Source organism: Vanessa tameamea, chromosome 2 (assembly GCF_037043105.1).
Source record: "Vanessa tameamea isolate UH-Manoa-2023 chromosome 2, ilVanTame1 primary haplotype, whole genome shotgun sequence".
NCBI lineage: Eukaryota > Metazoa > Arthropoda > Insecta > Lepidoptera > Nymphalidae > Vanessa > Vanessa tameamea.
In genome coordinates, this window is record NC_087310.1 from 2,621,273 (window position 1) to 2,645,873 (window position 24,601).

Sequence of the window (24,601 nt, forward strand, 5' to 3'; positions counted from 1 at the left end):
CAAAAGAATGTTTGATTATAAAACAAATATGTGTCAAATTCTATTTTGATCGGTCAAATAGTATCGAAGTCCTTTAGCATAACAATATCCGTTTTTATATCATATAAAACTTAGTAAACAAAATAACGCTCATATTTTAATTATTCTTTATGAAAGAAAATATTTTTTTCATTGTCGTTATAACAGTTCTAGTTGGCTAAATTGATTGGAAATGGAATTTGTCCCAATCTTATAAAATATTTGTATTTCAGTAGAAGTTGGCATTTGGCCATTTGTCTTGGCAGATGGACAGACAGATGGCCACGGTGAATGAATTTATACGAATACTGGAACGCTCACTGGTGGAATACCAAAATTTTAAAGCCAGTCAATTCATAAGCAAATTCAAATGCCTAAATTTACTTCTTACGATTCTTAGGATGTTTTTGAGGGAAAAAAAAATGGAGAAAGTTATTTGAAACTTAGGAAATTTTACAATATTGCGATAAATATTTTACCTATAAAATTGACTTGTAGAACAGCCAGCACCAGTAAACGCGCGAGAGGTCCTCCGCCTCGCGCACACGCGCCCGCTGCCATATTGCTTCAGCGGGCTACCGTCCTTCGCTGCCATCTACCACCGACCTTCAGTTCTTTGCATCTTACATTTTCCATTATACTGCATAAACTAAAGCTTCTATTCAAGTCCATTGTTCACGTACTTCTGCAAAAATGAATTTCAATATAATATTACTGTTTAAATTATATAGTGTTCCTAAGCATTTTTATTATAAAATCTCTTATATAAAGGAATTCCAACATTTTTGTCATTTTTCTTGAGTTTTTTGTTTCTGTTTTGTTTAATAGTATTTGTAGGTGCACGGGCAAATGGGTCACCTGATAGTAAGTGGAGTACCATTTCCCATAGACATTGGTACCGTAATAAATTTTGAGCATTATTTACATCGCCAATGCGCCTTGAGAACAGAAATGGTACGTCTTTTGCCTGCAGTTACACTGGCCCTTTCAAAACAGAACACAATAATACTAAATATTGCCGCTTAACGGTAGAATATAAAATCTTTCAATTAAAATTATAACCTTACAAAAATACAGTTTTGTTTGATAGAATAATCTTATCCGAATATCGTGAGTTCAAATGCGAATAAATGCCATTGAGTTCTCATATTCTTTTTCGAATGAATCTTCGAAAAACATCGCAAGGTAACCTACGTTCGTAAATAATTTCCAAAACTTCTTGGTAGGAGAGGGCTTTTGCTGAGCAAATTTAGGTGCACGAGCAAATAGGTCACCTGATAGTAAGTGCTGACCACTGCCCATCAGGCAGTGGATCATTTAACGGACATAACTTTTCAGAATAAACCACGAGCAAAGTCCATTCATTAGGACCTCTTTACCAAAGAATTATATTATTTAGCATACCCTTAATAAATACTATGCGTTGTATTTGTGAATATTATAAACGCCATGAATTATAACTAAAATATTCTTACGATATAGTTATGTTAATGTATTTTATTCATATACTGACTGCGAGAAAACAGTCGAACGTTATCTAATATATGAGTAAATGTGGCATGGGGGCAACGTGTACGTGAGGTCTGTTCTAAAGGAATTTGATATCAAAGATTCGCTCGCGGCCTCGTAACGTAGAGAGATAAAATTAAATCATATTTTGCCCAAAGTTACGTTTATTACAATTCACTTAATATATTTTGGTAAAATATAAAGTTTTTCGTGTCTGTAGTCTGTTCTCTTGTTGACGTTTACTGACTATACATGAATATTTGAAAATCGAATGGAGTTTCGAACACAGCGTTCAAGAACTAGGTTAACATTTAGGAGATATAATGATGCACTAGTGAGCGAATACAGGTGCATTTCTTATACCTTCACTTTCACTATCAGGACCAATGGTTTGCTGAGGCACTAATACCAACTTCTTTACTCCAGGCTGTTACCGAAAATTTCTTCATAGAATAATTAGTTTTGGCCAGCATAACTATCACTAACTAAATCCATTGGTTTGAGCTGGTCATGTACATTGGTATTGAAATACATCTGAATTATGATTATAAAGTTAATCACGGGATCACAAATATTATGCCCTTTTTATGCATTATTGAACTAGCTCACTACTTCAAGCTAGAAGCAGGAAGATCATCAAATTAACGGTTTAGCTAGAAAATTATAAAACTAATTGTTTCATAGTTTCTCGAGAGTAGGCAAATATATTAAATTCCATTTCTTAAGAAAATTCCTGTAAAGTATTTAAAAATATAACGAAACTTGAGATAGTTTTCAATAAAATACTCACTACCAGCGCTATTCGAGCAACTTCTACGTGTGAGCTTTTAAAGCCACTAGTATTGGTCGACCGTATTTTTACAATGATTCGAAATTTAGCGGAGTTTTGAGAATCGATATTTATTTTTAAATAACGGGCAAACATATTTTGTGATGAAATTTAAATTAAATATTATTTTTAGATCGGTTGGTGCAGTTATCCTGTCGTTTGCAGCGCTAACAATCCTTCGTGAGAAATATTGTTGCATTTTTAATTTTCTTGGTTAGGTGATTAAAAGTATTTTCGTATCATTGATATATTGTTTCTCTTGGGAAGTTAAATTTTAAAGTGTTAATAATGCAGGACAAGTAACCTCACCGTTCAATGTTGTAGTTAGGTCAATGTTAGATTTTAACCCCAATATTATTTGAAAAAAGAACAAAAAAAAGCAACAACAATACTGCAATAGTGACAGTCTAAGTATTTACAACATTTGTTGTTCTATCACACAAAACTGCATCTCCACGAAAGGAAAATTAGTAACAATTGTTTTGTCAATCTCGCGACAGAAGTTTCTGTAATTATCTTAAAACGTTGATAAACATTTATACAATGTCGTGTAGTTGTTGGCGACTTTACAATTGCGAGCAGTTGCATAATAGATAAAAAATTCATTATTTATATTCTTTGTGATAGGGCTTTGTGCAAACCCACCTGGGTAGATTCATCAGATATTCTACCGCCAGACAGCAGTGCTCATTTTTGACAGACAACCACTTATTAAACCAGTGAAAAGATAGTTGGGTTTATTTAATATTTTTATTACTTATTTCATAGAGTTTTATGTTCTATACATCTTAAGTAATATTTTATGATTGCGTTATTTTTTTATTATTTTTTTAATATCGATTTGCACGTATATAATATGGATCTAAATAAAATATTTTAAACCGGCTACTTGATGGTAAGTGGTCACCATCGTCCATACTAGTTAAGCATTCCTTACAACAGCAATGCGCCACGAACCTTGAGAACTGAGATGTTATGTCTCTGGCTAAATCATCCTTCGAACCAGATAACAATAATCCGAAGTATTTCTGCTTAGTGGTATAATATATGATGACTGAGTGGTACCTACCCAGACGGGCTTACGCAAAGCCCGACCGACAAGTAATTATGAAGTATTACATTTAATATTTATCGTAACAACTGATATATGCTTGCGTACTTGTAATGAAGCCGTGAATTCTAAACGATTCTTACACTAATTGAGTTATATATATTTGTGTTTATAATGTATTAAACTTAGTGGCAACGAGTAACATAGGTCACATTATGCAGGTTGTATATTATATGGGAACTTGAAACGGATTATTCAAGCAGTATGGTTGAAAAAGATTCGAATCATTCAATCTTTTAAAGGCATAACATCTTAGTTCCTCATTCATCCCGAGGTTGGTGGTGCATTGGTAATGTTTAAGCGACCATTTCTTACAACGCCAATGTCTATGGGCGGTGGTGATCACACACCATCGGCTTTATCCACGCGAAATTTATTAAACTTTGCCTAAAGCACACAAACCGTCTCCTCCCAATTTTACCCCTTCAGGGGTGAATTAAAAAAAGTAGCCTATATCCATCCTCGGAACTCAATATGTCTACACACCAAATTATATTTAAATCGTTTAGCGGTTTTAGCGTGAGGAGTTAGTTTTGCATTTATAATATTAGTCTAGGTACACATATGCGAAAGGTCTCATACGAAAAAATAAAAATAAAAACTTAACTTCAAAAACTGCCTTTGTAAAAAAGAGAGAAAAACTGAACGGCCAGAAAGAAGGAAAATTTTGTTTGATTGAGAGAACGAATTTCAAAAATTCGAAGCTTGTGTTCGAACTTTAAAAAAGTAAGAATTTATGTCTGATTAATACATGAAATGATTCGTTTTGCGTATGGGTTGTCGAATTGTCTACGAGGCGTAATCCAATATCAGACCTATCAAAACGTTTCGTAAGTTTCATAGTTGCGTGTCGCATTTGACGTAAAAACTTATAGGATTAATTTAAACTGTCTATTACTAGTAATTCAAAGACGATCGATTACTAATATAGAAATGTGAAAGTTAAATGGAAACCTGGCATTAGAAAATTAGTTGTGTTTGTCGAAAGTAATTTCAAACGCTCGAATAGGATAGTTGTCTAGATAGATATTTTAGATCAATATAATGTCACTGGCTCATTAACCGGATCATGATACTAAGCATTGCTGTTTGGCGGTAAAATAGCTGATGAGAATTATTTTTATTTTAATAAGAACCTTCGAAATCCACAGCGTAACATATCGAGTGCAAGTCAAACAAAGTCTCAGCATGCACAAAAAAACATCAAAATCGGTCCAGTTGTATAAGAGGCGTTCATTTACTAAAACACATACAGATGCTTTTAAATACAAAAGATTGAGATTGTTTCTTAGTAAGGTATCTTTAAAATATTGTACACTTTCAAAAACTTCGGTGTGTTATAAAAAGCGTGAAGAGGATTTAATAAATGACTACCGTGAAGTGTCTGAGAAACAAATTTAACGCTGTCTAAGGGTGTGGAATTTTATGTGTGCCTCTTGTAATTTGCGTGCGCTACAAAGCCTTTACTTATTCTGAACTTAATTGGATTAAAATATACGATTGACAAGGATAAGGCTAAATAATTTCCTCCTGGCCTAATTTCGGTCGTGGTGGTTAATCTTAACTAATATTAGAAATCCGTTTGTTGTTTATTGATGACGTTTTCTCGTCTTGACTATTCAACTGATGATCTTGAAATTTTGCATACACGGTATCAGGGGAACAGAAAAGGACAACGGATACTTCCCTTTCACACACATGGGTAATTTAAAACTGCGGGCAAAAACTAATCTTTTATTCCATTTGTAAAGAACGTGTTATAGTGGCCAAATGTGCGTAAACATAAATGTACTTTCTTTGCCATATTCATTTTAATTTATGGATTAGAATTTACATGACCAGTGAGAAATCAAGCGAAGGATTTCGAAAAGCATTCGAGGGATGGGAGTGTTCCACCTACTTCAAAACCCAGTTTTGTTTCCGAGAATTCCATAACAGAATAACTAAATATATTTATGGGCACGATCCGATACAAAACCCTGGGATCCCGAGTTGCCGTCCTTACACTCGAGTCCGTGAAGCAACGAGACAGGTCGATAAGACTTAATAGGTTTACAAAAACATTATAATTAAGATTACGTTTTAATACTCCACGTTAATTATATTAAATTTTCCGAGTTGTGAACTTGATTATAACAAATACAAAGGCTGAATGTCGATAAACTTTTTCTTCGAACAAAAATATTTACGAATTAAAGGCAAAAGTCTTGAGAAACAAGGAGTGCAAACTTTGCAAAAACTTTTCATGAATTAAATGAAAATAAGATGTTATATTAAAAAATAAAATATACAATGATCGGAACATATACTAAGCGGAAATGAATTCCTTGTGATTATTTAATTTGTACATATAGTATCAGCCGAGATAACTCAGTGGTTGATACATGGGAATTTTAGGGGTTACAGGCTGGTAACAAGCATTGTATTAACACGAGGAGTAAAGAAAAACTTGTAACACCTGGTTTCCGTGTCCACAAATTCAATACATCCTTCCTTGGGCAAAGTGTTCGCATCTATATTAAAATTCCTTAAATACTATATAATATACAATTTAATGGGTGAACTGATGATAAATGGTCACCACCAGGTAACAAATTTTAGCCATCATTTGCATCGTCGATGTGCCATCAAGTTTGGCTAATAAAATATTATGTCTCATGAGTATGCTGGCTTACTTACTATTTAAACCGAAACAAAACCCTGCTAAGTATTGTTATTTGGCGGCAAAATGTGTAATGAACTTTGATTAATAGCGTGTATTAATCAAAAAAGGATGTAATCCTGTATCTTAGTGATTAAAAAGTGTGGAGTTAGTAGTCGTAGATTTCCAATCAGGATAAACTAAATACCGACGATTTAGATTAACTAAATCGTCGGTATTTAGTTTATCCTTGTGTGTAAAGAGTAACTACTGAGTTTCTTGGCGGTTCTTTTCGGTAGAATTTATATTTCAAACAGGTGGTAGCCTTAGGTTTAGTTTAATCTTGTAAAATGACAAATTCAAAAGTGCTTGCTAGAGCCTATTTGAATATTTTGTTTGGATATATTCTGGCTAATTTCCTTTTTAGTAACTAATTATTAATTAAATTCAAATAATATAATTATTAATTGTTATTTAGTCCCTGCTGTATGTAGTCATATGTTTTGTTTCTAAATAAATAAATAAATATACACGCTATTTTTTAAATATAATTTATATAAATAACCACAGTAACATAGCCAGCCTTTACTAAGAGTGAACGCAGTAACGTTTAAGTTGAGAGTAAAAAAACTTAAGTTTTCATTTATTTCATCATGACAAGAACATACATTCTATACAGTATTTATGTATTTACATAAAAATAATGAATGAATTTGTTGAAATAATTAACCTTCAAAATCTGTTATTTTGCCCTATACCAAAACAAATTATTCAAATTGTAGAATAACTGGATAAGAATATCTCAAAGAGATAAACTTTCTTTTATATATATATATATATATATATTTTTATATTATTATTATTTATATTCTATGTAACATGAATTATTAAAATATTATATAATAATATTCATGATGTAACAACTATAAAAATCGGGATACTTATTTTATTATTATGTAAATGTTACTCAAACGTTACTGACTAATAAATTTTAGATTCCTATCAATGTTATTCGATATTTGAAAAGTAATGATATCGTTAGACGTTACCTAAGAGAATAATAAACATTAAATCAATGTGTTCTTGCCGTAGACTATAACCATAGGAAGTCGTAATTAATGAGAATGCCATAACGCGTTTCCCTTCCGTGCTGCGTGCATCGCACGACATTATCGTATTGTGTAAAGGCTCTCTATGCTCGTTCATAAGTTACTTTAAAGTTATGCGCTCGGACTGGGTGAATTATTTCAATTTGCGAGGAATAGTTTGAAAGTAATAAAGTTTTTAGGGTTGTTTCGCATGACTCGTTTTTGTTGGCGCATAAAGATGATTAAGATTTCAAATCTTATCTCAACTTAGGTCGTCTTTAAAGCTACCTACCGCTTTAAAAACATTACACGATAGCTCGACTGGTTTATTATTAATCTTTGCTACCACATATCGATTGTGACCAAAATAAATTGGTCTCACTTGTAGCTAATTCAATCAGTCTGTACATGTTGTTCGTGTTATGTCCTGATCTGATAATTAAGTCAAGATGAAGATAGTGGAACTCTTTAATGGCTTTTAGTAAATCATGTAGGCAAGACTAAACACAGACTAAATTGAGATATGTAGTTTATAAATCATGAATTCATGTAGAATTGAGTTAATATTTGGTAGCGTAACGAATCGTATTGTAATATCGTTTAACAATTCAAAGGAAAATTTATGAAAAATAACAAATATTATTTCAGAAGTTTAATCAGCCACATTTCCCTCCAAATACGCATCAAAAAGTTATATTCTAAATAACAATACAAAATCAGTCACAAAGCTTACCGCATTGATCAGACAAATGTTAAAACTGACACAATATACACAAATTAATGAACGATCAACTGAAAACATTACAGTATCGGCGTTGGCAATTTCAACTCATTTGTAAGAGCAATTATAAAGCAGTGTAATCAGGCCGGGCATGTGGTCGCGATCCCTGATGCTTTGGCGCAATAAAGTGATTAGTATGAATACGGAAAATAGCTCTCGTGCGTCTAAATATTGAATGTCAACAAAATGACTATTTGATTTAAATCGAATCATTAATTTAATTTTACCTAATAACTATGAATACTACTGATGATGATGCTATTAAGTAGCATGCTAGTAATAAGCTTATATATAGTGTAGAAGATGTTTGCGTAAAGGGCACGTTATTTAATCGCACGTCAATACATGTTTTAGGTTAGCTTCAATGTATGCAATTCTACAACTCTGAATATTTAACGATTAAGAGATGATTTATAAGAACTAAGTGCTACATTGATCTGACCTTGCGACTCTCATTTAAAATTCATGTTTATTATATAATCTGTTCTTGAAGGTATCGCTTAGATGGATGATTGTAACTCTTTTGTAAGTATAGTTTATTGATTATCATTTAAAAAAAAAAGCCTAAGTAAATTTTAAGAATTTAAGTGCTTAAGAAATGATTTACTCATGGAAATTCTACCATAATGGAGCTGACTAGTGTTATTATCAATAATATTTAAGTCAAACTGTATTCGTTTTTCGAATTTTATTGTTTACAATCTTTTGAACAATTGTAAATATTGTACAATATGTGCAAGTTTTCGTATCCCAGCTCAAGTATCTGGTATAAATACTTAAGGATTGTTCGCTTATAGGTGATTATTAAACTATCGATTACAACAAATATTACGTGTCTTACTTAGTACGTACCAAATTTTATTGAAAATTTCTAACCAATTTCTTATTGAATACATCAAAAATTATTACCGTAGAGTTCGATTTCGTTTAAATTCTAATGTCGTTTACGATAAATACCAAATTCAGTAGCTTTTAAGTAGGTCTGTACACATGAATATATTCTCACAACTCTTTGAAGGGATTAGTTCCATAGAGTTCAGACCAGTATCAGTTGCTATGCATTCAGATAAAGTATTGTATGTTCAAAGAAATGTTTATATAAGTCTTAGATCTTTATAGATAAAACTTGGCGAGGTCTTTGTGCCAGTCTGTCTGGGTATCATTTACTCATAATATATTTTACCAATAGCACTTTGTATTTTTGTGTTCCGTCTTGAAGGGCGAGTGAGCCTGTGTAACTACAGATAACAAGGGGCATAACAACTAGATTCTTAAGGTTGGTGGTCCATTGGTGAAGTAAGGAGTCATTAATTTTTTTTACGGCGTCAGTATCAATGGCTTCCCCTCATAGAGAGTACTTAAAGAAATCAAGGTATTAACTATTGTTTCTCAATATTTATTCTGTAATGTTATCGTATCAGTATCGATAAATAGTCTTATTTTTTAACCGGAAATGCCACAGCTAAGTCTACCCATGAATCCGTTTCATTCGACGCTATAATCGTGCTACATTACTACACGAATATAAAACAAATTAGCAAGATGGCTGACATGTCATCCGCTTTGGCGCCAAAATATATAATGTAGCAGAGTACGTGTACGTGGTCAGTATGCGGTTTTTATTCATAAAACTGGAAATGTGGTCCAGTGCAATAAATATGAAGCCTAAAACTTTCTTTCAAGTTTATCATTTAAAACCATTTTACAGTCTTTGTATAAAAGTAAATATTATGCTTGTATAATGTTTTGATATTCACTATTCAAAAGCTATAAGGTTTTCTTGAAACATATTTTATCACATTGTGTGAAAATTATTCGCTTGACCTTACGAATGGATAAATGTATGGTCATTGGGTATTTATACTGCATGGAACTGTAATCCTATGCTGATGGAATGATTTTGCTGCTAGGTTGGTTCTCCGAAATGCTCGTTGACGAGCTGTGTTGTTATAATTCGTAAATCTTAACTGAAAATTGCGAGCCTTAACTCGTCTAGCACAACTAAATTTTCATGTGCTTTTTTTATAATTAAAATTCAAATGATATTCGACGGAAGAAAACATCGTTTACTCAAACCAAAATTGGAGTAACTTGGTGGAATTAGCACTTCTCTTCTAGGAAACAGTTAAGTGAATTATTTAGTTTTATCTACCACCAATTAGGGTCTAAAATAAAAGTCGATATATGTACTTGAAATTACATAAGCAATGCACATATCACTTAAAATGTTATTAATAATTTCTTAATGTAAATAACTTTTATTAAAAGTTCATAGTCGTATAAGTGAATACATTCTAAGTTACAATAAAAATACTATAAGAATCTATAATAATTATTTTTAATTTACTTAATTTTTTTTTAAATGAGTTAACGGCTTTATCTATATATATAGTATTAAGGGGGATGTTCTCTTCTTTCGAATGGTAAATCAACGATGACAGAAAGAGATAAATCTATGTTTAATTACAAGCCGTAAACAATGTTTATCTCACTCTTACTAATATTATAAATGCAAAAGTTTGGTTAGATGGATGATTGTTACTCAATGACGTCAGGACATCCAAGCGGATCTAAAAGAAATTTAGCACTGAGATAGATTATAGTCTAGAATAATATGTTATTTTTTATCTTGGAGATATTTACTAAACATATGCTTAGTACGTTGTTATTGTCCGTAAGTGATTATATCTATTTACTTATCGTTGCACACGAGGCTTTCGCCGAAGGCATCCCTTAATTAATATCATAGTCAGCGAGGCCTAATGAATGGTCGGTGTAACGTGTCGGACAAAAAGTGGCCCGTCATACAACATGCACGAATATCAACGCGCGGCTTACAGCTCTGTTGCTATAAGCCGCGTACGAAACGCTAGATGTCTAAATGATAGGCACATATTGGTCGGGCTATTGATTTTCGCCGGACGTTGTCTGATGCTGCGATTTTATTTTAGTTATCACATTTGACGAGAGAGATATTTTATTGCTTCTATGAATTTATTGTTTTATCATTTAAATTAAATTATCATACACGTTTATACAATTGTTCATAATTATACGAAGCTAGTTAGATATACTTGATAGAGATAAATTAAGATATTTTTTTTCACAAGTTAGACTGAATAAAATTGCTTTATTAAATAAATTGTAGATTCCGTTTGTCGTTCGTTTTTTTTTTTTTTGAGTCGTATTGTATAATTAACTTTTATGCTTATTACTCGTATGACATGACCGCTGGGAAGGCAGCGAAATAATTGAAAATAACCTACTCGAAAGAACTATTAACAATTTCATACAACTTCTATAGTCCAAGGTAATTGTACAAAGTGTTATGAAAGTTAATTGTATTTAACTTTACTTTGTGCGAGTGTGTTGAAATTGGCACTATACCAAGAAAAATATTAACCAATTAGACGGAATACATTTAGAGGTTATCTAATTTATGAAGATTACGATTGAAATAGATTTTCGAAAGCTTCGTTCTGAATTAATCGAATTAAATGAAAGTAAAAATATGATTTATTTTATAACAATACTTAAGTATAACATTTCAATTTATAAACTTTTAACCGCAGAAATTATTAACTTTGCCGTTTGATAAATTCAAAACATTTGTAAAAAATACATTGGTAAAGAAGGCATATTATTCTATACAAGATTATATAGATGATAAAAAAGCGTGGAGTTAATGCTTGTTGACTTCCAGGCGGGATATATAAAATACATATATAATTTGTATTTAACTAACATGACTGTATTTTAAGCTGTTGAAAAAGAGTAACTACTGAGTTTCATGCCGGTTCTTCTCGGTAGAATCTACACTCCGAACCGGTGGTAGCTTAATATATTTTGCTAAATGACGATTCAAAAGTGCTTGTAAAAGCCTACTCGAATAAAGTATATTTTGATTTGATTTGAAATAATGTAATTAATAATTAATGGCCCACTGTTGGAGAAATATTTTCGTAAAGGTTTGTTCTACTACGTTTTATATGGTAGAATTTCATTCGACTCAAACACGTTGTCTAGTAACAATCACAAAAACTCGTTCGTGCTTGTCGATCCGTATATATAAATATATTTATTTTATATTTTATGAATATTTGATCGCGTAAGTCTGTCTGAAAATCTGAAAGTAACTGTTGGATACAAGAAATATTTTTGGAATTGCAAAATACTTGATTATTCTTCCTTGCGTTTCAAGTGGATGAAACTGCCAATGACAGCTTATTTATAAATATATTAATAAAAACGTACAATTATAATATTAATTTAATAAACCCTCTAATAAATGATAAATATCGAAAAGTTTCATTTAATCACCGACAAAACAGACATTTAATCGGTCCATATAAATTAACGAATAAGTATACCTCTTTATAATTTATAACACACCTCTACGTTATTGTTGGGCTAATGGATGTCTGTTCCTTTAGATATCAGTGGTTGCCGTCTTTAAATTACTCACCGTTCAGGAAATGTAGCGTTACTCGTGACTGCAAATCTACTAAAATGTATTTCACACACTATTAAGATAAGGGACTAAAAACCTCGATCGCGTAAGACGTAATAGATATTTATTACATCCTGTTCGTTTCAAAGATATCTTTTGTTATATATAAAGTGGTCCCATGGATTTTTTTATGATATATGTTTTGAATGTAAATTTATAATTTTAGGTTAAGTTTATATCATAGTGTAACTTTGTCTGTCCGCTTGTGATAAATACAATTATGCCTTTTGTAAGTAATGTCACATCCTAAGCACATTAGCGGTCGAATTAAATTTTATTTGAATACTGATATATTCAATTTATTTTTAAAATTATCTCTTAGGAGTGTTTTTGAATCTTCAAGCGATACAAGCTATTTAGAAGTGTTACTTAGTTAAATAATATATTAGAAACTCTTAGTAAATAAAATATTTAAGAAATCAATAAAATTATATGTATATAATAATAGAGAGCCGAGATGGCCCAGTGGTTAGAACGCGTGCATCTTAACCGATGATTTCGGGTTCAAACCCAGGCAGGCACCACTGAATTTACATGTGCTTAATTTGTTTATAATTCATCTCGTGCTCGGCGGTGAAGGAAAACATCGTGAGGAAACCTGCATGTGTCTAATTTGAACGAAATTCTGCCACATGTGTATTCCACCAACCCGCATTGGAGCAGCGTGGTGGAATATGCTCCATACCTTCTCCTCAACGGGAAAGGAGGCCTTAGCCCAGCAGTGGGAAATTTACAGGCTGATTATGTATGTTATGTATATAATAATAGTAGCTTATATAAGAATTTATTTTGGCACGTACATAAGAGCTTATGCTTCGATTACTTTAATAATCTTTATTAAAGTAATTATTAAAGTAATTATTGTTGTGTTCCGGTTAGAAGGGTGAGTGAGCCAGTGTAATCACAGGCACAAGGGACATAACATCTTAGTTCCTAAGGTTGGTGGCGCATAGGTGATGTAAGGAATGGTTAATATTTGTTACAGCGCCTTTGTCTGTGGGCGGTGTTGAACACTTACCATCAGGTGGCCCATATGCTCGTCCGCCAACCAATGCCATAAAAAAAAATAAGATTTCGAATCTGCATAGAAAACAATTTAGTGCTCAAATAATAGACTATCCATGCTCTCATAGCCTGATATGTCGGCAATCTACACAATGAGAAATTACCCGCTAAATTTACATAATTTTAGAGTTTTAAGATTAACTACCTGAGAAGGTTTTGATAAAAAACACAAAAATTTAGATCATGGCATGGGAGATTTGAATCCAGAACTCAAAGGTCCGCAGCCTTAACAGCCAGTCATACTAATTAATGATGCATTCCCACACGTACCTACGATATAAATTAAAAAACAAAAACATGAAATATTTTCAAACTACACGCGAGCAGATAAATGTTACATCGTATTTGGTTTCAGATTAAATTAATGATCACATTAAACTATCTCGCTTACCCTCGTCGGAAAACATCGATACGACCGTTGTTCTCTGATAAAATAATAATAATCAATTAAACCTACCGTACGATACATTAATTATCAATTATATTCTAAATCACGCTAACAAATATTTGCCCCGTGAATATATAAAGCGGCGCGTTAATAGCAATTATTTCAATATGAATAACCATATGTTATTTTCAATATTGCAAAGTGACTCCGTGTCTACGACGTGTTACGGGCTTAACACGCTTTTATCAACTTGACCCTATGTGTAATGGAATCTTATAATTCAATTTTCACACGTTTCCTCGGACTTACAAATGTAATGAAATCGTAGTACTTTTTATTTAACATTTTACTCATAGTGATATATAATTTAAATGATCTCTGTGTGTTCAGTGCATACAATTTCATAACTTTTACGTATAGCTGGCGACATAAACTACATCAATTTTTTACATCAAGCATACAAAGGTATTTTGCAATAATTTAAAAAAAAATCACACTCTATGTACTATTATTAATTAATTTTATTTGAACTTATAAAATGAAAAACATACATATATTACTAACAAAAATGAAAACATTATTCTTAAATCATTGCCGTAAATATTTGTAGTTAACAAATACATATGTTAATGTATAATATGAAAATTAAATACTACATTTAATAAAGTTATTTTTTATGAATGGTATAAAATAGAAAAACAAAAACCAATTGATGTTTTGAACGTCAATACAACACGCGATACAAGTAAGTATTAATTTGCGTGGAGTTGAGATGTTTGGATTAAAGCTAGAGGCATTGAACTGGCTTTTTCGAAAGCTCTTAAATTTTTTCGTACACAGATATTCATACAGAAAATGAATGGAATATTAAATTATGTTGATCCTCATTTTGTATAAAACTGGCGAAGCTTCTTGTTCGGCTTTCAAGATGCTTTTAAGTTAATGAATAAGTAAAAATCTATTGAATCTATGATATACACAGATGTTTTATGAAAATTAACTTAAGATGTCTTCAAGAATAATATATACTATAAATAATACATATTTAGCACAAAAACGTAAAAAAAAAAAAAAATTATATCAATCTTCAAAATAAAAAATAGAGTAATAAATAATAAAATAAATTTGCGTATCATACAATAGATAATTATTATATACAAATTAATTATTTACTTAAGATTATGAATATATTTATAACACAAGAACATTATTTATTTTTGAAGGACGTTAGGAGTAAAAGTTTTAGGCATCAACGTTTAGGCCTTTGTGTTACTTCATATCGTATAAAAAGTTAAATAAGTAATTCAAGTGATTTAAAAATAATTTAAGCAATTAAAGCAACAAAAAAAAAATAGAATCAAATAATATTCATTTTGTCCGAAATTGACAATAATCATATATTTAACATACGACAATTCGTAACTAAATATTCAGTTATAATTTTTACAAAGAAGTATTTACGGATGCCAATTCGAAGTCGAACGTATCTTTTTTTTTAATTCTTAGCTTCGCCTTGGAAGGGGCTATATGGGATAATAAAGTTCCATTACACATCCAATTAAATCTCGAAAACTGTTGTCAGAATAACATAAGGTAAATACGTGATTTTATATATTATTTTAAAATACATAACAGGGTTCAATAAATTTGCACTATATATGATTATGTAAATTTATAAGCATAAAGAAATAATATATGTTATTATATAAAATGTATAATTGGAGAGCATATTATAAATAAACTCGATTTGATACCTAGCGAAGCGAAATACCGGATACCTTCTTTGTCGCCTGATACATATTTGACATTAATATTTTTATACTGCAAAGGTTCCACGTTCGGCTATAATTATATTAGTATAATACGAAGAAAAATATTTTGAATGATAATTAAAATATTTAATATTACTTTTTGTTTTTAGCTGAAAACTCTAAAATAGTTTTCACATCAATATGTAATCGTATTAATGTTTTTTGTATTAAACAATCGACTATTTTGAGGAGATGTTCGATTTATTATTAAAACTTTGAAATGACATACATTTTAAATTTGACACGTTTACAAGCAAGTAGTTTTTCAAAGAACGATATATTCGTTTGCAGGGATGTTTATATGGGAAAGATTAAAAATTAAATTCGTGATCTATTTTGCGGCGAAGAAAAAAAAACTTTATTTACAAAAGTATTTTCGGAATGGAATTTATTTATTTTAAAAATATATTTAAGTACTATTTATTTTATTCAGTTATTTGTCACTAACGTATGTGAGTAGAGTTGCTTGTTGGAATCGGTCGTGTTTTTTATTGAGCTCAAACAAGGATGGATACTGACGTTCGATGTCAAAGCAGGAAAATAATAATTAAGATTTACTTTTATATATTTGGTATTTACAAGGAAACGCTAATGGAAGATGTCGATTAGCAAATGACAGCAGGCTTAAGTGTCACTTTGACATGTTCCATTTTTAAATTAATTTGGTATTTTTGATACAACAATATAAGACGATAAGTATTTTATACACAAACATGGTAAGTATTATTATAAGATTAGGTAAGTGTCAAAAAAATTAGGGTTACTCCACACTGTGAAGAAAAACCACGCGGTTTTATTTTTGCATTTTTGAAACACTTGCGTAATAGCGTGTGTGCACGCGTTCACGATTTAAAATTCGCGCGGTAAGAAGGTTGTGCTTTACTACAAAGGAGACAAGAGAATATTTGTAGAATATTGAGCGTTACAGAAATTATTTCTATTTTATTATACAGAGACATTATTTCATTTTGACACTAGAGACCATATTATAGTCGGGATTAATTTCAAAGGTCATAAATACTCGAAATAGATTATTTACTTTAAAAGACCCTATACTTTTTAAACAATTTTCTATTTTCTGGGAAAATTTTATTAGTATGAAGTAGGAACAGTAGACAAGGCTCAGTAGCAGAGTGGTATTCGAGGCATGGAGCTATACCACTACATCTTCTTAACTCATTATCTTTTTTTTTTCGATGGATCAAAATAAAGCGATGAGATAAATAAGAAAATGCGTTGCTTTTGTTGAAAGATCATTTTGAATTATAATGATTACAAACAAAACAATTATTCTATACACATAGCAGCTGCTTATAACACACCATCGGTCAGTGCTGTTATGATTTTGTATGATAATAGTTTCATGACTTTGAGGATAGATAAGTGAATAATGAGTATATATATATGAATAATTCATTATTATGTAATGTTTGTCTCTCTGAGCTGCAAAGGAGATTATAATAGTTCATAAGTCTGAACACAAACCAAGGGTCACTCTCTCTTCTGTCACTTACACATTTACATGACCGGAAATAATCACGCGCGCGTTTTACATTCTTTCCCAGAAATGTGTACACGCCTGGTATACATTTTTCCCATCTCTTATTTGCTACTTAGATTTTTTGATAGAAAACCACAAACAATAATTTTACTCAAATTCACTATACGGCTATAAACCGCGTGAAAAAAATCGCACGTTGTAATTTCGCAGTGCAACCTAAGCCTTATGACGATTTAATATTTTAACCAGTATAATTTACGGAGTACGTAAATTTAAAGTTTTACTATTTGAAACCGAGCGAAAGTTCAATGTTGAACGAAGTCCTTAATACTTCTTTGCTTAGAATAATTATATGACGAAGTTTTATTGTAGTTTACTAATTAATCTGGAAAATATAAAATGTTTCTTTTACGTAATGTTATAAGATATTTCAAGACACATTTTAACAAACATATTATTATTATTGTTTGTGTTTACATCAAATAATTTAAATCTATATTGAATTAAATACTTTTACAAAAACGTTTACATAGCTTAGGATAGGTGTGTTTTATGACGTTTCAAAAATGCTCTTGAAAAGAAAGTTTATGTTTTAAAGGAATGTCACAAAGGTATTTTAAAAATATTATTTATGTAAAACCAGTGCTCGATGCCTCATTCGTATGGATTTGTATTTTTTTTTATTAAATATAGTCAAAGCGGCAATGAATTTTCTTTCCGTCAGTTGGTATTTTGTTTTCGTTACTTATAATATTTATTTAAGTAAATATAGATTAGGTTTACGTGTAGCGTTAGGATGTTCAAGCTAATAAAAAACATTTTATAAATAGATCTATACTAATATTATAAATGCGAAAGCAACTCTATCTGTTAGCTCTACACGCTTAAACCCCTAAACTGATTTAGATAAAATTTGGTATGAAGACATATTGAGTTCCGGGGAAGGATATAGGCCACTTATAATTCACTCCTCAAAGAGGTAAAATGGGGGTGACTGTGTCTGTGCAAAGCTTAATAAATTTCGCAGGAGTAAAGCCACAAGTTAAGCTTGTTAAAAATAAATAATGAAATTGAAAATATTCGCGTATTAGGTATACTAAGCCCTCTAATAATTCTACCGCTAAACAGTGTCAATACATCTATAATTCGGTTTAATCATACGAACTAGTGTCAAATCAAATTATTTGATATTCCACTTTTTGACGGAATTAAGGAATGTCTTCGCCTGGATGTGAAAATGTTCACACATTTTCTTACTTGTGGTATTAAAAAAATGTGTACGAAATATACTCATCAATATATTGTTAATATTTAAAAAGCTTAAAATTGAGCCAGTGACGTAAAGGAAACTAGAAACTACGCTTAAAAATGTTAAAGTAATATTCGTACTATTTACCTTGCTCATATAAAATTTATACTTCAAAATCGACAGTATTTAATTAAAATTTATTTCGACGATTATAAATTAAATTAAATATTTTCTAGTTTCTCAACGCCTTTGACTACGCGTTTCATTAATTTAATCCTAGACTAACGTAATTTCCATTTAAAGTAATCTCCTGACTTAAGAATTTATCTTGAACTGAACTAAACAAACATTTCGACGAATTCAATTAATTATACTTAACAAAGTTAAATTGAATTTTATTTAAATTATTTCAAAATATTTATTTTTAATAAAATACAAAATAATAATTCAAACTGCGACTACTATGCTTTATAATATAACATTTTGTTATTATATAATAATAATAACAATATATATAATGATGAGTTTTAATGTAATAAATTTATATGAAAGGTACCTACCCAGATTTTATATATTTGATAAATATCATTTTAGAATCAGTTTATAATGATTATTTTTTAATTATACAACACATGCGTTCTTAACACTGCACTCATTGTTTCACAATAAAACTCAAACTTATTTACATTTTAAACATCCAATGCTGTCTATAGACACATTAAGAATATATTTTTTTTTTTTTAAATGTAAACACAAAAAGTTACGTCGCGTAAAATGTGTCACGAGAAGAGTTCTAAAGTAGCGTGCGGATGCGACACAGACCCGGTGCGTTTCTCAACTCGCACTGGCCATCGTCTGTGACACGCGGCACGCTAGCGATTCTCAAGCGATGCAGCCGCGATTCATGCGCGGATGACTGAGTAGGAGGAGCCTTGAACAAAACCACGCCTACCAAGGAGCTCTACATTTCTTTTTCAATATGTGTAATTCAATTTCGCTTATGTCTTGGCTGGGAAAGTTGATGCCCCGTTGTCGTTCAACACAATGTTTTTATGTAAAGTGTAATGTAGTTCGAGAACCGAGTCGGCCCGCGTTACTACGCCGTGTGATTTCCCCTTTCGTTTTTTTTTTTTTTTGCCAATTTCACGTGCGGTTGCTCATATCCAGTATGGTAATTCGAAAGTACTTGGAAGTTGAAACTCAGAATAAATATTTTTTTTTGTATAACATTTTTTTTATACTTTAAATTGATTTCAATAAATACTAATATTGATGAAACATTATGTTATTTTATTTTATGTTTTTGTTGGTCGTTGTTTAATTCATTATTTCAGTCATAAGTTATGTATCGCGTACATAACGAAGCACCAATAAATCCTACCCAAAAACCCACAACCCGTAGCCACAGTGGCAACGGTGTAGGTACACGGCGAGTGTTGTAAAGGAATTCACTAAATTATAACAGTAAATTAAGCGCTAGTTTCATTTGCGTAACAAAGTGAATTATGTGTCGGTGTCTTAGTTCTGTCACCGCCAAAGTTACTACGGTTCAAAATTAATACAGTGCCATAAGCTAGCGTAATACCCTTACGCCCTCAAGACACCTATTTTACCGTATCAAATTTTGTATTTTTGTTCAATGAATTTTGAACCTTATTTACATCTGTTAGAAGAATTATAGTCAACTAAAAATAGCTTGGCGTGTTAGACATTACACAAATTTTTAATGATTATTATTAAATGTTCGCCTATTTGTTTAGTGTCGTATTTAACAAGGTCCTAATGGCAGTTGACGTCCATGAATTATCTAACGTAAGATCATGTTAACACTAAAACGTTTCGTCATAGATGTTGTCGAGAATATCAAATTATACGACACCTTTGAAATGGAGGTCTTTTAAATTCTCGACGACGAGGCGGATAAGAGGTTCTTCTAAAGTAGATCGCCTCTTTACACTAACGTTTTAAATAACAAAAAAAGAAACACTGGAGCACTTTAACGGGTAAAGTTTTTCTTATGGCTATAAGATCGTAAGTCCACTGTAATCCGGGTAAGTTGGCAACAGTAGATCGAGTTGAAGGTAAAGAAAGCAAAAGGAGGCCGATCGCGACTCCTCCCAAGGGGCTCGTTTCACTCGAAGCGATTTTCGCGTCCCGTTCTTATGATTAAGTCAACTCTTGCGGGATTCGAAGGCAGTGGCGACGTTAACTCGCTCGTGATTTTAGCAGAGTCCGGAGAAATTGATTGCACAATAAATATAAATCAAATATAAAAGGAAACGTCCAGAAGAATAAAAACGCAATTAAGACTTAAAAAAAAAAAGATTATTTAACTCTTTGATCATTTTAATTTGTTTTTTATATTATAAAATGAACTAAATCCAAGCCAATCGGCTTGGTACCAATTAAGGTTGAAATTTCCAAAAATCCTTCCTTAGTGAGCGTTTACGTCACCAAAAGAGTATCTAAGCTGTATTTCAAATCAATCGGACCAATAGTTTCAAAGATCTCGCTATGAATTCTCTTTTAATATACATAATTCGATTGGGTATCAATGAAACGTAATAACTTTTTATGAAATATGTATCAATCAATCAATCAACATGTATAATCAAAATTACTAAGACTTTTTTAATTTATATAGTATTTTTTTTTAATTTTATTTATTAAGTTGCAAAGATTTTACTATATTATTTGTCTTCCCAGAGCTTAGCTGGAAGAGCTGCTGTTTTATCAATATCACCACTGCTTGTGGCAGTTATCTCAGTTTTTTTTTAATCATACAAAAAATATTACTGAACTTTCTAGATTTGATAAATATAGCAAATAGTAAAGTTTAGAAACAAAATTAAAATATTTTTTAATGAAATTCTCACAAGTACTTTGAATTGTCAATTATAAAAGCCTTCGCTTCTGTCGAGCTTCTGTCGAGTAAGACCACTGAAAGCTTAGAAAGTATTTTTGCACATCAAATAATATAATATATCAACTATAATATATACAATTAACTCAATTTATCCCGTATGAAAGTAAGTTTTACTTTAAATCATATAAATTAAATAAACATATTAAAATTTTAATAGAATCGAATGGGCTGCTCTAGAAAGGATGTATTGACTTTCTTTTCTGTCGGAAACTTGGTTATAAATTTAAATATAGAATCATTATGATTCATTCATTCAGATTCATGTGCCTATTTTAAGATAATTGTTTTTAATGTAGTAATTGTGGTAATTTAATAATATATAACAATGTTATTTAATAACGAACATACAAGATTCAACTCGACTCAACTTAAAAGATTACTCTTATTAAAAAGCATGCTACTTAACCGCTTCCTTGTCTATGGACAAAGATATGCTCAAACGCAAGTTTGAACGTTTCGCGAGTATGCTACTTAAAGTATTGTTTTCGTTGAAAAGCGTTTCAGGCAATTCATTATGATGAAATGAAAGTATGCATATTAGCTTCTATAATATAGTGGAAGTTGCTGCTAGTTCAAACGAGGAGAATAATTTTGTGAACGTGCAGGGGAATTTGGGTAATAACGATGAAAGTTTACCTCGACTCCAGACATTTGAGCATCGTGGATTCATTTAAACTATTTACATAAATGTTCAAATTTCTAGTGGTTATTGAAAACAATTGCCTATTGAATTTTATTTCTCTTTTTTCAGTAAATTTTTTTTGTGTATCATTGCAAACCAAGGTCAAGACAAGTTTAACTTCTTACACATGAGTTACGTTTTTAGTTTTATGGTGTATTATATACGTTTGGTTAATACATTTTTTATGCATTTATTTAAGATCAATGAAAATAATTGGACATTTGTTCAATTCTATAAAATAAGATATGTATAGATATTTTCTTCTAATCCGCATGTTTCGAATGAAAATCTGCCACATGTGGCTAACCCTGCATTAAAGCTGCTCGATAAAATAATCACCAAACCATTTGCTCAAAAATTTCAAGAGTCCTAATGGATCTTTGGAAATTTAAAGGCTGCTACGTTTTTTTTTAATTTTAACATTTTTTTAAATGAGAAAACAAAAACACAAAGTAAATTTTCCAAAACCTCGAAAATGTGTAAATTCAACAGCCACGAGATTGTTCCCGCTTAATTTGGTGGTTTCCATGCCGGTAGGTAATTAAACAATTGTTTGCCGTTTTGCGATAATTAATGTTGGTGAGTTTGATTTGCACTAATTATCTTGCATGAATTAAAATATTAATGCAGTCCTATTGCTAGAATCAAATGATAATTTAATTTTTTGGATTAGCTGTTTGTTCACTGGCAAATTAGTTTCGGAGCGATGTTAAATGCGACAAGTTCATATTAATACGTTTATTTACTTGTTTGTATTAAAATTATTTTATGTTAAATAATTAGACTTTGTACGAAATTAGTGTATGCATTTATTATTATTATATAAGTATATTTACTGTTTGGCTCTGTGGTTTCACTCGCGATATTTCACGTTTTTTGGTTATATTGGTCATTCGCCTTATTTTGGTTGATGTGCGGCAAATGTGCAACATTAAAATTGATGGTTGTTAAAATAATTTGTCGTCAAATAAACAAATATGGACAAAAAAAAAATTAAAAACACCCTGAAAAAATAATGTTTTATTATTAAATAAATAGATGACGTTTAACCTTAAGGAAAATAGCCCTTTTAGTGCACTCCGTCAATTTTCCGTTAACAAAAAGGGCGTTTTAACTGCTTCTACAAAAATATACGTAAGCGCTTCTTGGTATATTGATAATAACAGCATTATTTTTTTGTTTTAAGTGCTAAATTGACCCACTTAATAGTAAGTGGGCACTACCTATAAGTGCATAAGTGCTGTAAGAATATTAACCATGTCCTACAAAGCTGCAAATTGATGCAAAATAACTGACTTACTCACTCATCAAATCGAAACATAGCAATACAAAGTTACACTTTATCGTACATACCCCCAAAACGCATTGTACGTTTTTTGGCGTTTTTTATTTTATCTTCCAGGAACTCTTTCATAATATAAAAATGTTGTATTCGTACTGAATCCCCCGGCTTATAAAATAAATGAACCAGAACATAAATTATATTTCAGTTCAGCCTTTACTCACTCAAATCTACCTAAAAGTTATTACCATTAAAAACGTACTGTGACAGTTAGCTTGTTTACAAATCAGAAATCATTACAATTTAAATCATAATTTGAATATTTTAAAATCTGACCAATAAATATCAACATTTGTGTTAACCGAATAATCCCGTTTATTAACACGGTATGCGCACAGCAATTTAAATAAACGTCGTGTTGGGTTTTTAGTTAAACTAATTTCTCTCTTTCTTACTTCATTGATTTGTTATTAGAAAGAAGAAGATACAACATTGTTTAACGAATCCCCATTTAAAAAACATTTATATTGGTATAGTTGTAAGTAAGAAAAGTTATATTGGTGCGAAATGCCCGTCGTGACTTTGTACGAATGAAATAAGAATTTTATTTATTTTGTTTGTTTGCTTAAAATACCTTGTAATTCAATCACAGCGCCACTTATCAAATTCCATCTTAAACACTCATAATCAAACAAATTCATACAAAAAAACATCAAAAATCATCCAGTCGTTTAGAAGGATTCCAGTGAAAAATTATGCAAGTAAAGATATTGATTTTTTTTAACCAAAATATAGAAAAGAAAGTTTCATAATATAGAATAGAAAAAATTAAAAAATAAACTGTACAAATCACGACCGCGTGAAATGGAGGCTGGAATGCTTGCAGCATTTCCCCGTTGGATCGCAATTTCGATTCCCTGGGCGAAAAGTGACCTAGCCTCCCCTGTCAGCAGTAGAGGCGATAAAACATGTTTTTAAATCTTTGAATTTCGTAAAAGTCTTAACTGTTATTGTACTTACAGTCTTACTTTTAAACGTCGTATATTTAAATAATGTTTTCTCTGTTTTTCTCATCATTGATTTGATAAGTGAAAGAAAGAGACAGAGTATCGTTTAAATTACCATTCCATATTTAAATGTAAAGATGTTAATCTCCAAGGTCAACGTCGAAACCAAAAATATATCTTAGTATCCTTCGATATCAAAATTA

General features: G+C 30.9%; 1 protein-coding gene across 2 annotated transcripts in view; it reads right to left on the reverse strand.

Moving 5' to 3' along the window:
- The window catches only part of LOC113398923 (lachesin-like), a 108,637-nt gene extending 89,298 nt beyond the window's left edge, over window positions 1-19,339 (reverse strand). The window contains exons 1-2 of one of the 2 annotated variants that reach the window (XM_064215814.1): window positions 19,062-19,339; window positions 498-703 (exon numbers count right to left, since the gene is read on the reverse strand). In XM_064215814.1, the coding sequence (XP_064071884.1) occupies window positions 498-579 (82 nt within the window). In that variant the 5' untranslated portion in view covers window positions 580-703; window positions 19,062-19,339. The remainder of the gene's footprint in view (window positions 1-497; window positions 704-19,061) is intronic. The other variant, XM_064215809.1, reaches the window with a different exon arrangement.
- Window positions 19,340-24,601: the final 5,262 nt, after the last annotated feature.